Source organism: Lacerta agilis, chromosome 7 (genome assembly GCF_009819535.1).
Source record: "Lacerta agilis isolate rLacAgi1 chromosome 7, rLacAgi1.pri, whole genome shotgun sequence".
Lineage (NCBI taxonomy): Eukaryota > Metazoa > Chordata > Lepidosauria > Squamata > Lacertidae > Lacerta > Lacerta agilis.
This window is the reverse complement of record NC_046318.1, coordinates 9,919,311-9,934,253: the sequence shown is the minus strand read 5'-3', so window position 1 is coordinate 9,934,253 and position 14,943 is coordinate 9,919,311. Positions and strand designations below refer to the sequence as shown.

Here is a 14,943-nt window from a genome sequence, read left to right as displayed (position 1 = left end):
AGTCTTTAGGCACCTTATCTGGGGCAGCTTAAGAACCTTCAGCAAGTGAAGAGGAGGGTTGGGAAAAGGGACAGGAAACAGGGTCCAGTTGTGCACCCATACGGATTTCTGCAGCAGAATTGATTCTGCTTTGAAAGGAAACGAGGAGGAGGGAGGAGAAATCCTTGTACACACACTGGAGCACATTTCATTGTGCTCTTTGATTGATCATCTGTGTCCAGATTGGTCCTCAAAGCAGTAGTGGAACTGCATTTTATTTTGATAAACTTTAAAAGACTCAAACAAGCTGTTAAATCGTATGCAATTCAGGCTTAAATTTTTGGCTTAAATGTCAGGCCAAAATGTTAACAACATAGAAAGCAATGTTTCCCAGGATATATTTTTTTAAGGCTCCAGGAGAAGATAATCATGATAATCAGACTGGTATAAAACTGGCACAAGTAGTGTAGGCACACCCTAAAAACATTGCCTCCAGCATTTTAAATGGTAATGGTCCACTGTTACCATTTATAACACATAGCTCTGTATCTTACAATTTATAGATGATCCTTGTGTGCTTTTTCTCATGCTTTTTCTGAGAATATGTGATTCGATGTCTTGAGTCTTTCACTGTTGTCTCACAGTTGCAGTCCAGCACTGTCTGTGTAATGGCCTGAACTTTGAATAGACACTTCCTCCAAAAACATTCTCTCTTCTCTTCCAGGTGTGAATCTGGATACACAGGACAGCACTGTGAAAAGACGGACTTTAGCATACTTTATGTTGTCCCGAGTAGGCAAAAACTCACACATGTCCTCATTGCAGCAATAATTGGAGCTGTCCAGATTGCCATTATTGTTGCAATTGTGATGTGCATAACTCGGTAAGTTGCTTGGGGGGAAAGTACAAAGGGGTGCTTTTCGCCCTTTTTAGAAGTTCATGACTGCCACAGTTGGAATCTTATTGCCATATCTTTTTATGGCCCTGATTCATTCAGCTTCCAGTGGGATTTATGGGCTTACAAATTTGATTCAGCAGGATTCTGGTTTGAAAGGTGATGCACTGGATAGCAGAGAAGACTTCAGGCTGGGAGCTGCTATGATGTAGTGGCTAATTGTGTGAGCGATGAGTTTGGATATTCCTGGTTCAAATCTCAATCACACACTCACAAGATGGTCTTAGGAAAGACACGGTTCTTTGTGCACACATACAAATCTGTCACACAGAAGCCATGATACTTTGCAGGATGTTTTGTAAGAATTGCTAAGATAAAGTAATGCTTCAAACACCCGAAAAACTAGGTAGCCTATCTCTAAGGTATTTGCCACTATGGGTACAAGTGTTGACATCACATGTAGTGTTTTGGCACTGAATTCTGAGCCTTCCAAGTATGAAACTTTCTCATTATGTCCCCTCCTTCCAACTCTGTATGTACCACAAAATCTGCTGAATATCTTTCCATAGCAGGGTGGAATGTTGGCTGCTTCCTTCTGGCTCAGCTCCAGAGATGGATTAGACACGGCAGAGAGGTAGAGAGGCAATCTTTCCTCTGGGATATGATATTCATATACACCTCTCCTTTCTCCTGTTATACATGCCATGGCGTAAAATACTTCTACAGGACCATTTCCTGCTCATCCACACCCATATCAAAGATAGCATTCTCTGCATTTATGGTCTACTGGCTTACACTGAACTAGCGCCAGTTCTCACAGTGGAGGAACACCTTGAGTCCCTACGTGTCACCAGGAATGTAATGCCAGTATGGGGCTGGGGTTGTAAATATAGGCCATTATGCATGATGCCACTTCTTGAAGGATCATTCAAAGCCAAGCCATCGTGTTCACCGCACATGCAATGGTACATGCATGGTAGAAGTGGGGGGACATGCCTCTCATCATGGAGATTGGAGCATTGGGTTGGTCCTAATCATCCACGTAATTTTGTAACTAGGTCTACGATTTCAACAATGCTACTTTTATTGGTTCCTCCCAGACCAAGAAAAACTAAAACCCACAAACAAGGTAGCCAACAGGATGATAACTTCTCAAAATAAGATTCTGCTCGTTACCTCGTAAGGAAATGTCCCACAGCAAAAGGTCTTGGTGAATTAATCATAAGGCTGCTAGATGTTTGGCATTGTTAAGTTTGCAGGATGGGATGGAGCATTTCCCCACAGTTGGCTGTATCATGTGTCAGGGCCTGAAAGTGGCAACAAATGGCCTAAGACAGTCTACACCTCCAGTCATTGAAATCAACATGATATCAGTCAGTAGAAGTGTTGCAGCTAGGCAGAAACGTACCCACCCACCCGTCATTTAAGATTTGGCTGGAACTTGTAGTTCTTAATACTATATGAGGAGTGGACTGCATTCTGGGAGCAAAGCCAAAACGGGCTAGTATAAAGAAATGAAATGCAGAGAGTTTGGAAAAAATTCGGAAGTGCATACCAGCTGCTGAGTAAAATGGGATAACATCATGCTTGCTGCTGCACTCTGCTGAAATCTTGAGTGCTTGGGTCTAATGAGGCAGCCTATGAATCCTGGAGCAAGCAATCCTGAGTTGTTTTTTTCAGCGGATTAGAGGTAAAAGGTTTAGATGTATTTTGCTGCCTAATCATACGGAAGTCAGTAAGTACATGTATTTGATCTTTGTCATCAAGACTAAAAAATGAATCCAGAAAGACTCCAGTAATAGTTCCTGTGTAGGTACATCATAGGTAGGTTTTCTCAGACCACGTTTATGAGCCCACTGAAAAGATGCAGCTTAGTCCCAAGTAAACTGCACTTAGGAATACAGCCTTAGTATGTCATATTTCACTCTGCTTTTCATACCGGTCTTTAGGTTTCTTCATCCAGCTCTTCATCTGGCACAACCTGTCGGCCACATATGGTTATCAAGGGAGAGAGAAGGATGTTTTGTTAAGCTTCTGTGCTGATAATCATGTTTAAAATGTGTTCAGCATGATTCATAGTGGCTCGTTGGCTAAGAGGTGCTTGATTTTTCATCCCTCAAAAGTTTTGTTTGCCCTCATTCTGAATGGCCCCCCTCCTGTTTCCCCAGCTGTTAATTTTGAGTCAGAGGCAAATGTTGCTGTATTTCACACCTCCGATGCTACAAAGGGTAAGCCACCCACTAGGTATGCTCGAGAGTATGCTGACACAGCTCTTGTAAATATAGCTGTGGCTAGTAGCTCGAAACAGGTTTTGAAACCCGAGGTCTTGCAAGGGGTACAGGGTTTGTCCTCAAAAGGACGCGAAATCACGCCCAAAGGTTGCAAGGGTCAACACTTATTCCTCAGACAGGAACAGAGCTAGGGCTCTAGTCCCATGGAAGGAAGGTAACCCGAAGTACAAGGTGGTCAGGCACAAGGCCAGGCCAGTTGCGGGTAGTCCCACAGGTGGGACAGGTGCTACAGGGGGTATACTATGTGTATGACAACTGTATGTTTACTTCACTTATTGCTGCGTTAGCCTATGCAGCATCGGTTACCTGAAATGGGGGGGGGGGATGTTAGTATTTCACGTCTCCGATGCTGCAGATGAGATTGGTGTAAATCACATGCCTGTCTGGGAAGAGTGTGGGAACAGAAGACAATCTTATCTCTTCCGTTGAATGTATTATTGTACTGTACTTTTGTTTTTACTTCTGTCTGTTCTTCTCTCGGAGCTGGAGAGAGAGGGCACCATGACTCCTTTGTCTGTACATAGTGTGTAAATAAATACGTAGATTAGCTCTACGAAGTCTCACGCTTCTTGCTGTCAAAACAAAATAAAAAATAAAAAAATTCCTTCCGGTAGCACCTCAGAGACCAACTAAGTTGTGCATGCACACTTCAGATACACTGAAACAGAAGTCACCAGACCCTCATATATAGTGAGAGAGTGGGGAGGGGTATGACTCAGAAGGGTGGTGGGAATGGGTGATTGGCTGAGAAGGAAATTTTTTATTTTTTATTTTGTTTTGACTATGGCAGACCAACATGGCTACCTACCTGTAACTGCTTCTTGCTGTGTTATGCTAGGAGATTAGTGTGCATATATCATTTGATATATGTCACTGAAGCGCACTAGAGGAGAAGGGAAATGACTTTTCCAGAGCTGCGCATACCGGGGGCTGCAGGGGCACCCCAGGGCGTTTTCCAACAGGTGCTGCCCACATTAGTCTCTTGAGCCAGAGGGCCAAGGAATTGGTATGCCTTAGCTAGGGCAATACAGTGGTACCTCAGGTTAAGTACTTAATTCGTTCCGGAGGTCCGTTCTTAACCTGAAACTGTTCTTAACCTGAAGCACCACTTTAGCTAATGGGGCCTCCCGCTGCCGCTGCGCCGCCAGAGCATGATTTCTGTTCTTATCCTGAAGCAAATTTCTTAACCTGAAGTGTTATTTCTGGGTTGGCGGAGTCTGTAACCTGAAGCGTATGTAACCTGAGGTACCACTGTATGTGACTTCCAAATAGCCAAGAGACCATTTTAATCTTGGTGCATCAAGCTCAGTGCCATTAGTGGCACAATGTTGTATTTGTTACCAAATAGAATTTGGTAACTTTGCAGCTAAACCATGACTACTGTTTTCTTTGGCAAAATGGTAACTTCTGCTCAGCCACCCTACCACGTGGGTTATTGTGAGAGGAAAGGGGGGGCACCCTCTCTTATGTCACCCAGAGTTCCTTGAAGGAAGGGTGGACTAATGGAATAAATATATACACAACTTCTATCACAGCCAACTTAGCCCTACATCAGACCACAAATGGGTTGTAGCATCTTCTGAGTTAAATTGGAACTGCTTTTTGTGATTTGAGATGAAGGAATTAAGACACGTTTTCTTGTAGGGGAAAGCAGCCATTTAACCCATTTGCCCCATTTACGATTGATGTTACAGCATGCGTATTTTGCCATATTAGCTATGGTATCTTTCGTACTGGAATTTAAAATGTAGGGTGTGATTTGGCTCTGAGAACCTGGGCAGCTGCTGTGGGTCACCATTGTACTAGATGACAATTTTTCAGTTTCTGTATAAGATTCCTCCCATGTGACTGCATACTTGCAGTGTTATTGAGTAGGAAGGAGTAACACTGCAGCAGCTCCCACAGACCCTCAACGAGTCCCTATTTTCCAGGGACAAACATGGGTTTACAGAAGCCGTCCCAGTTTCTGATTTTATCGCAGAATGTCCTGCTTTTCCTCAGGACGTCCCTGTTCATCGAAGAAATGTTGGCGAGGGTATGGCTCCCATGCTGCTCAATGTGCAAGCGGAAGCATCCTGTAGTGTACAACTTGAAACACAAGCTCCCTCTGCTTCAGGCAGAGCAGGGGGAATGACAAACAGTGTGATTCTTAGTAGTGCCTCTGGTGTGTAAACCCCAAAGGGACAACATGTGTGGCTTTTGCAGCAAATGTCAATGATGGATGATGCAGCCTTTAATGTTCTGGAGGCTTTTGTCTGTGAATTAATCGTGAAGTGGTCTTTTAAAATACACTCAGTTAATAAATCATTTCTCTTCCCTCATCCCATCCCCCCCCACTCCCCCTTTTTCTGCTTCCCGTAACAGGAAATGCCCAAAGAACAACAGAGGACGACGGCAGAAGCAAAATCTAGGCCACTTTACTTCAGATACGTCATCCAGAATGGTTTAGAGCAATTTTTATACCTACAATGCCCATGTGATGTACAATTTTATTATCTTTTTTTAAAAGAATGGAAATATTTATTTCAGAGGCCTTATTTTTGGACATTTTTTTTTTAGTGTAGCTCTGTTTTGTTTTATTCCAAAAGCAGCTGACAGCGACGGACTGCTCTAGTAACTTCTCATTTCATGATTTGGAAGATACGGTAGTTTATTTCCTGTATTGTATCACATGGTTATAATAATAGACTCGTGCTTTACTTACGGAATGTAACATTTTTGAGAACCAAGACATTTCACCAATGGTTGTAGAAAAAACAAAATGGATCCCATCCTGTTTCTTAGCAAACAAGGCATGACATAAGGGTAAAGATGTTTACAACGTACTTTTCTTACAAGGAATTAGAAGACACTGTGTTTAAATACCGTAGATATTTAAATGTTTTTGAAAGTTAGTAACTGATTTTTTTAGACACTGCCAATCGCATGACTTGTGAAGATGTGTACTTGTGTGTAGTTGTTACATATTTATAGTGGGTTGAATTTAGACTGATTCAGTTGCACTTAATTCTCATTGAAATCGGTTGAACAAGTTAGTCATTACGATTTCAGTGCAACTAATTTAGTCTAGATCCAGCCCAATATGTATAGACTGGGTCAAAGCACCACCGTCTTCATAAATATTTGACACTTTATTTTTAAATTGTAAAATAATGATGATGATAATAATATACATTTCTGAATTTGAAAGCTTGCCCAGTAGAGCAAAGGTCATTTGCCCTGCAGAAACAGGTCTCGGTAGACTTGTGTATTTTTTATTTTTTTTAAGTTATGTTTAATAAGAAAACTCACATGATTGGGATTAAGCCTGTGTTGGTCACTATTTAAAATGCTTTCATACTTATTACAGTTTTCTAAAGAGGATACCTGTTTTCACATCAACAAATAAATTGTATAGTCTTTGTGATTAAAATGCAAAAAAGAAAAAAAAATTAAATACCATAAAAGATTTGAGCTCTTGTCTAGAATACTTTTCAAGAGCTAAGAATGTGTCTCATGCATATAAAGTCTGCTGGTTGTAGTTATTATATTAATAGGATGTTAGTAGCTGTTTGGAAGATCCAGAGCTAAAATGTAACTAGGGTGTGTTCCAGCTGTTCAACATGTAGTTTTAGGCTTTCCAATTCTGCATGTAGGATTTAATAATTTGTTCAATAAAAAGGCTTTCAATATTTGAACTGGAAAGAAATGTCAATACAATGTTTCCCCACGATATTTAATCTGTTCTGAGTCTGTTTATTCTTTACTGGAAGGTTTGGAAGATAGTGGCAGCACTTTCCGTTTCAGTTGCCAAAAGGCCATTGGAAAACGTTGAATGCCCTCCCGTCACCTGCACCCAAGAAAAGAGCTTAATTAAAACAAAAGCAACAGTGGATTTTAACAGCATGCCGGTTCATTCTTTGGCTTAATTAGTAAGTTGCTTAACTATTCCTGGATTAACTCGAGAAAGTTGATTGGTAGAAATATGTGATTCTTGGAACGTATGTTCCTTCCCCAACTTTGCTTCCTAATTTTAGAGGTTTCATGTTGCATACAGAAAGCACTTGAACAATCCTGCGAGGCTGTTTTGTGGTTATAAATATTTGACAAGTCTCCTGGGCTGAAGTTTCAGACCCTGCTTTTGAACATCCCCTAAAACCAGCTGTCGAGCAACCTTCTTGCTTCAGTGCCAGTATTGCCCCGCTGGAGTTGGAGCTGCAGCTGCTGCGAGGCGTTTATATTTCAGCTCCTGCAGAGCGATCCGAAGAGCGGACAGTATGGATCACCGTGAAGCCACCTTGGAGGCGGATAAAATCCACCAGAATCGCCTGCCCAGCGTCACGGACGACGACGAGGAGGAGCAAGATGCCGCCTTTACCATTGTCAGAGTCTTGGACAAAGTGGCGACCATTGTGGACAGTGTGCAGGCGAGTCAGAAACGCATCGAAGAGAGGCACAGAGAAATGGAGGATGCCATCAAGACCATTCAGATAGACCTTCTGAAGCTCGCTCAGGCCCACAGCAACACTGGCTACACAGTCAACAAGCTGCTGGAGAAAACCCGCAAAGTGAGCGCTCGTGTCAAAGAAGTGCGGGCACGTGTCGAGAAGCAGAACACTAACGTGCAGAAGGTTGAGGCCAAGCAAGAGGAAATGCTGCGGAAAAACAAGTTTCGTGTTGTCATTTATCAGGTAAACGGGGTTTGGGTTTTGTTTTAATTGCAATCGCTTCTGCTGCATTCATCACCGTTTCTGACATCCTTGTTGTTTGTTTAACAAACCAGAGGGAGGTAAAAGCAGACTTTCCGATGTCAAGTGTGTGTGATACCCTTTTGATCTATTTAATTTTTAGAAAAAAATTGATTTCTGCCTCTGAACGTGTTGCAGTATGAATCTGCCAGTGGCAAAGCACTCGGTCTATTATTAGTGTCAAGAGGCTTCTCCGGCAGCCAGCATAAGATTAACTGTAGATCAGCAAGGACTATTTGTTGCCTCTGTGAAAGGCAATCTGAGGCAGGCGCTTGGGCATCTTGACAGAGTATTCCATGCTTGACTGTCATCCCTGTTATTTTTCCAGAGAATTAACTAGAGTGCTAAACCTCTGAATTTCTCTGCACAAAGTAGTCCTTCCATTAATTGTGCTTTCCAAAAAGGTGATTTATATTTTGCTTACTGGTTGTTGGACCTTATTGTAAGTTGTGACCCCCCACCCCAGTGATTTACTTCTAAGCTCTTCCTGGGGTGACTCTTTTGCATATCATTCTCAGGATTTCTTTGGAACTGCTTATCTAAAAATGACTTACCCCAAGAATGGTGTGAAGTGGAAAGGAATGAAAAGTTATTGTGCTGAATGAAGGTGTTTGATGCACACACAAATATTTCATGTACTGAGTGTGCCCAAATGATTAGTTTTTGTGCTCAGATGCAGGAGCACAGAAGTGATCTTTCCTGCATCTGCAGTGCTGTGTTTAAGAGATATTCAGGATCCTCAATAAGGGCACCCAGAACTGAGAATATTTAGCATCTTGCCATCATAACATCAGTTTTCTTCCTTGTAAAAACAGCCATTTAAGGGAAAAGTGAAAAGTGATTGACAAAAAAATCCTCTTAAAATCATCCATTCACATTACAGCTTATTGCAGACTCTAGTCATTTCTACACACACAAGCTTGGCAAAAAAACTACAGGTACTTGAAAATATATTTGTAGAACATTAGGCAAAAGAAAGTAGTGTGAATTTTCTAGTCTAATAGTTAAGTTACTACTGAACCTATAATATTAGTAGCTCTACACCCCAATGGCATGTCTCTCCTGTGAGGTGCAGGGATCAACTGATGTTTGGAGACCAAGAGCAACCTTTACTATATTAGTACATAGCCAATGTGCAGCATGCTCACTGGACAGGATGGTCTATGCGCCTAGCTTTGGCACAGAGTCAAGCCTGCTGCATCCCTGCCTTCCGCTAAACTTGGCAACATGGGGCACTGATGGGGAGAGCGTTGCATGCTACTTATAGCACACACTAGCTGTGGGTAGCTGTCATTTGGTTCAAGCCAACTTCAGAGCATGGGTCCCGAGGCTGGCTTGTTTAAACAAACCAAAGTTGACATTAAACTCCATTAAGGTTTCAGAAGACACACTAGACTGTGGCAGAAGTGAACTCCTTGCAGCTACCCCAGAGGAGGAGTGGTGGGTGTAGCTCAGCTGATTAAAGAGTTGTGCTGATGATGCCAAGGTTGCAGGTTCAATCCCTATATAGGACAGCTGCAAATTTCTGCATTGCAAGGGGTTGGACTAGATGATTGTTAGGACCCCTTCCAGCTCTGATGGGAAACTATGCAAGGACACTATGTGGCACATTCTTGACACACTAAACCAGGGGTAGGCAACCTAAGGCCCAATCACCTTCTAAATCCAGCCTGCAGACGGTCCAGGAATCAGCGTGTGTTTACATGAGTAGAATGTGTCCTTTTATTTAAAATGCATCTTTGGGTTATTTGTGGGGCATAGGAATTCGTCGTCGTTTTTTAATATAGTCCGGCCCACCATATGGTCTGAGGGACGGTGGACCGGCCCACGGTTGAAAAAGGTTGCTGACCCCTGCTCTAAACTATGGCTTAGTGTCACATGCAAATGAGGCCTGTGTATAATCCTGCTGAGATCTCAGATGAGATGATCTGGATTCTACCACCTATGATATTTTTGCAAATATTGGAAATATTCTCAAAATTAATGGCAGGCAATTAATTGGAGGCACTTCCTTCCCTATTCCAATCCCCGAGCAGTAGATTGTGCCTGTGGAGAATGAAGTGTTCTCTGTAGAAAAAAACAGCTGCCTGGCCAGAAATTTGGGATGGGCCCATAGCTCAGTTGCCAAGCACATGCTTTGCATAGGAAGATCCCAGGTTTGGTCTCTCTGGTGGAAAGGGTCTCAAGTATCAGGGCTGACTGTGAAAAACCTCCTACCCCAGATCCTAGGGAGCTACTGCCAGTTGCAGAATAGTAGGCTGTGAACAAGGTGCCAAGTGCTTGTTGTCATTCATCTCCAACAATTTTGCCATCCCTAGCTAGAACACCAGAAAGGTGCAGATTTTCAAAGCAGTTGCACATTTCCCCTTTCATCTTCTTATGTAATGTAAAGGGAACGGAGACTTACAAATATGACAACTGGACATTCAGGGAAAGGACTTGAGATCCTCAAGACATATAGTCCTCCCTCCCTTAAATGTACTATATATATATGCGAGTGAATGGTCTATCTATGCAATTTCTTTACTGTGGTGAGGGATTCTGATAGTGGTTCAGTCACAGAGGGACTTTGGGGCAGATGTTTGGGGGCCCCATGCAGCAAAATGCCATCTACAGAGCTCCCTTCCCTTAAACCATTACAGCCAGTCTAAAATTGCCCAACTTTACCACTGGCTTTTGATAGGATCAAAACTTTAAAGTTCCATTTATTCCAAAGGGAAATTTACAGGGCACTCCTACACATGTTTACTTGGAACTAGATTCTCCTACTCCTTAGGAAGTCTCGATAGGATTGAACTGTGCATGTTTCTGAATCTTCCTGTATATTTTTTTTCTCCTTTGTTTCTACACAGCGACTTGACATCTTTGTTCTTTAATATTCCATGCAATGGTTAGGCCTTTGTTAGTTTCATTTATGTTTTAGAGCATTTTTTAAAATAATGTGCACCTAACTGCCATAATGAGTTGATGTGGCAATTGGGTGTTCAGTCACAAATACCAGCCAGAACGCTGGTATTAGCTGTGTCCACTTGGTTGAGTAGCCAAACAGGTTTTTGGGCTATACAATGTGTGAAATGGCCCTTTGGTACATTTATAACATCACATTTTCCCTCAGTCATGTTTAGAAAAAATTAAACTACATTGATAAATCAAATGTGCTTATGTGATTATTGATCAAATGTGATCAGTAATCACAGACTATGCCGTGTGATTTTTTTTTAGCCAAATGTTTATACAAACAGTCAGGTTTGTGAATGACACCCCATCCACTCCCTCACAGTCCAAAAAGAGTATCCAGCATTCTCTTTTTACCTCTTAGCTGATGCTGCACCCAGTTCCTGCAATCTATTCAGATGTTTTTCATGCTGTATGCAGCAGGGCAGGGCCCTGGAATGTGCAAAAGTCTACAGAGTGGCTTCCCTGTTTTGCACTGGAGGCCTGGAGTGACTTTAGCATTAGCTAAAAAGGACAGGAGCAAAATCAGTGCATGGCATTTACTAAAACTGGGATGGGCACACAGGAATAGCTTGTCCCATTGCACACTGCAATAGCTGCCAAGGTGGTCCTTGGAGACCAAAAGGCAGATTATCAAAATTTTAATAATGATGATGATGATGATGATGATGTCCCACCTTTTTCTCTGACAGACACTCAAGGCAGCTTACAGATAAAAGTAATAGCAGCTAAAAACATTGGAGGGGGGAAGCATTAATTAAAAAACAATTAAACTTTGATTTATAAAAGTAATAATTACAATAAAAACAGCATGACACCAGCCCTTTCATTAAAAGCAGTCAGTTCCTGTTGGATCAAGAAAGTCCATCCTCTACAAGGAGGGAGCTAGTCAAATTTCTGGGAGCAGCCACCAAGAAGGCCCTCTCCCACTTCCCCTGCAAGCATAAATAAAATATTGGTGCTGTGTGTAATATATTCAGTTTACTTACATCAAAATGCCCCACCAGCCTCTGCCTACTTTATCCTTCTAAGGCTTTGCTGCTCTGCTTGCATTTTTGAGCCACTGAACCCACTAGGTGTGATTAGACATGCTGCTCTGTTGTACTATGTGTGACATAACCATGGTTTACCAAATGGATCGATTCTTTGGACCGATTCTCCTAGCCATGGTTGAGGGTGACAGTGACACTCTTAAATGTCTGTAAGAGACTAACCAGGAATTTGGCTCGTGCCCAAGAGGAGGATACGAGTTGAAGATGGCAGAAAACATGCGATGCCATGGTCCACTTCTTATTGATCATCAGTGTTACATCTGCCTGGTCCAGGGAGAAAAAAACAAAACAACCCTAATGCCTTTTTTTTGGCTGTGGGGCAGGGAGCTAGCATAGGAGGCAGCACAGAAGATAAAACAATGATAATGAACACAGGAAGCTTATACAGTACTGAGTCTTTTGTCTACACTGGCTGTGGCTATTAAGGGATTGAATCTGGGACCTTCTGCCTGCCAAGCCCTTTAGAGGTATATTTTGTTTTGGTGCAGCAATTGCTAAGGAGCTGGCCATCTGGAAGCACCTTTATTCCTTTCCTCCTTCAACAATAAGCCCTTTTTGACACATTGTGCTTTCACTTGCAGGAGGACATTCCGTGCCCATTGTCTCTGTCAGTTATCAAAGACCGGACACAAGGGGAACGCCTAGAAGATGCCTTCTGCCCACCTGACGATCTCTCTTCCGATGAGGAGTATTACATAGAAGAAAGCAAAGCAGCCCGGTTTAAGAAGTCAGGCATGAGACGTATCAACAATATAAAAAAGGCCTTCTCCAGAGAGAACCTCCAGAAGACAAGGCAAAATTTTGGCAAGAGGGTGGACAGGCTCCGAACGAGAATAGTAACGCCAGAGAGGAGAGAGCGAATAAGGCAGTCAGGAGAGAGGCTGAGGCAAACTGGGATAAGATTTAAGAAAAATATATCCAATGCCGCACCAACCAAGGAGACCTTCAAGAAGAAGAAGAAACCTAAAGAGCAGGCAATGGCTGAAGGTCAAGATGGAACCCAAGAGGCTACCGGCGATACAACAACAACAACAGCTGACAGTGGGGATGCCGAGCCAGTCTCTGAAGAAATTTCCTACACAGAGGTAATAACCAAAGTGAAGAAAGACAAAGGTGGTGGATTAAAAGGCCCTTCTCAGGCCGAAGAGAAGATAGTGATTACTCCTGAAAAAATAGTGCTCAAGCAGGAGGCAAAAGATGAGGATGTCCTTCTATTGGATCTGAAGCAATCTGCCTAAATAGCAAATCCCTGTCTACTTTGGTAGGGAAGGAGCAATCCCTTTAACTTGGGTAGATGTAGAAGAACGGTTTTCAAACTTCCTTCAGGTAAGCCCTTCTGAACTGGTTTGCCAGCTGAAGAAACCTTGCGGCAAACCTTGGCTCTTTGCAGAAGAGTCTGGGGCATGTTCAAGAGCACACTCCATTCATTTGGGGGTGCCACATGAAACGAGGACATGTTGTAGGACACATTCAGCACTTCTCCAGCATTTTACCAGGATGATAAATAATGGCAGACAAGTTCTCCTTCAAACGCTTTATCCTTGGTTGTCACAAATGTTTCTATTGAGGAATCCCTGATAAACTCTCAAGGAACCCCCAGCTGCCCAGGAACAGAGTTTGGAAACCACTATTTGAGATAGGCGTGTGTTGTTTAAATTACTGGTATGTGAGGAAAATATATTGATATGTATATACTGTTTTTTGTTAATAAGCAATGGATCACCATCCCTGATTCACCCCAGTAGAAATGAGGAACTGATCTCCTTTGATGTATATACATAAATGCCGTTTATCTTAACAGGTATTACTAATGGGAGGCAGAAGCCCCCTGCATCTTAACAGCATCAGTTCCTTCAATAGTCTTCTGTACCTGTATTTTATGCACAATGACAACCAAACAGTGCAAATCTAATTAAATGACTCATTACTCAGACAGACACTTCCACCAAGGGGCAGGGGTGGGAGAAAATGAGTTCAGCAGTAGGTAACTTGCTTTTCTTGAAGGCTACAGTTAACAATTAAATTATTTTCGTCCTAAGCAGAAATGCTAGACAAAGGTTCTACAAAAGCTGTAGCAAAGTTGGTTGGTTGTTAGACTATAGTCAGAGAGAGCCGTCTGTGGCAATGGAAAGGCTATGAGGAATCTACTAGGGATGCGAAAGGGAATTCAGTGATATTGGCAAGACACTGGAAGAAAACAGAGGCCTGGTCAAAAACAGTGACCACAGGCCTTGTTTTCTCAGGAGGCAACATTGTGGAGAAATAGCTAAATGGGACCTTCATGTTCGGAGGCCTTAGGCACCAGAGCTGGGACAAGCAACCACAAAAGACGGGGGTTGCCCTCTGGTCTTGCTTGTGGTCTTCCCAGAAACATCTGGCTGACCTCTGTGGGAAACAGGATGTTAGGTTAGATCAATTGTTAGTTCAGCCCACCTCTTGTGTGTGGATTTTGTGATTCAACTTGGTAGGTAGGTAGAATGAAGGATTCAGGGAAATAGTGAGGTGAAGATTCTGGAAAAAGAATATTGGACTTAAATTCAGAAGTGTGAATATGTCAAACCTACCCATGGCTGCTGTCATTTGCTGTAATATACCCTGCTGCTCCACCCCCCTACTGCCCACACTCCCAACATATACGAAACACCTTGTCATGGTTCTTGTTTTCCATTCAAATTTGAATCCCTTTGTCTATCCAGTGGGCACTGAAGCAGCATGGCTCCTGAAACATTTGTGGTTGCTGGATTCTGTACTTCTAAATAAATATATTAACAAAAGGGACTGATTATTTTTGTGCCAGAGCATGTATTCCTAAAGACTTTGCCTAACTGCAAAAGATCACCCTTTGAAATAAGAGTTGATTTTGCCCAGTTTTGTGGTTCCAACATTGACTACACTCCAAGCCTTAACAAAGACAACACCAAATCTACATTGAGCAACAATGCATTGTGTGACCTGTAGTTGGCGGCTTTTGTTATTGCCATGATTGCTGCTAGTTGGGGGCAGTGAACTATTTAAACTACAGTCATACCTCGTGTTGCGTTCGC

General features: G+C 42.5%; 2 protein-coding genes across 2 annotated transcripts in view; both read left to right on the top strand.

Annotated features, from left to right (window-relative positions):
• Positions 1 to 6,842, top strand: part of TMEFF1 (transmembrane protein with EGF like and two follistatin like domains 1) — a 68,682-nt gene extending 61,840 nt beyond the window's left edge. Inside the window, exons 9-10 of the mRNA XM_033154352.1 lie at positions 704 to 862; positions 5,530 to 6,842. Coding sequence (XP_033010243.1) covers positions 704 to 862; positions 5,530 to 5,614 — 244 coding nt within the window. The 3' untranslated portion in view covers positions 5,615 to 6,842. The remainder of the gene's footprint in view (positions 1 to 703; positions 863 to 5,529) is intronic.
• A 129-nt stretch (positions 6,843 to 6,971) lies between these two features.
• CAVIN4 (caveolae associated protein 4) lies at positions 6,972 to 14,682 on the top strand. The gene is made up of 2 exons (XM_033154353.1): positions 6,972 to 7,835; positions 12,481 to 14,682. The coding sequence occupies exons 1-2, from the start codon at positions 7,422 to 7,424 to the stop codon at positions 13,135 to 13,137; spliced, it is 1,071 nt and encodes a 356-aa protein (XP_033010244.1). The 5' UTR covers positions 6,972 to 7,421; the 3' UTR covers positions 13,138 to 14,682.
• Positions 14,683 to 14,943: the final 261 nt, after the last annotated feature.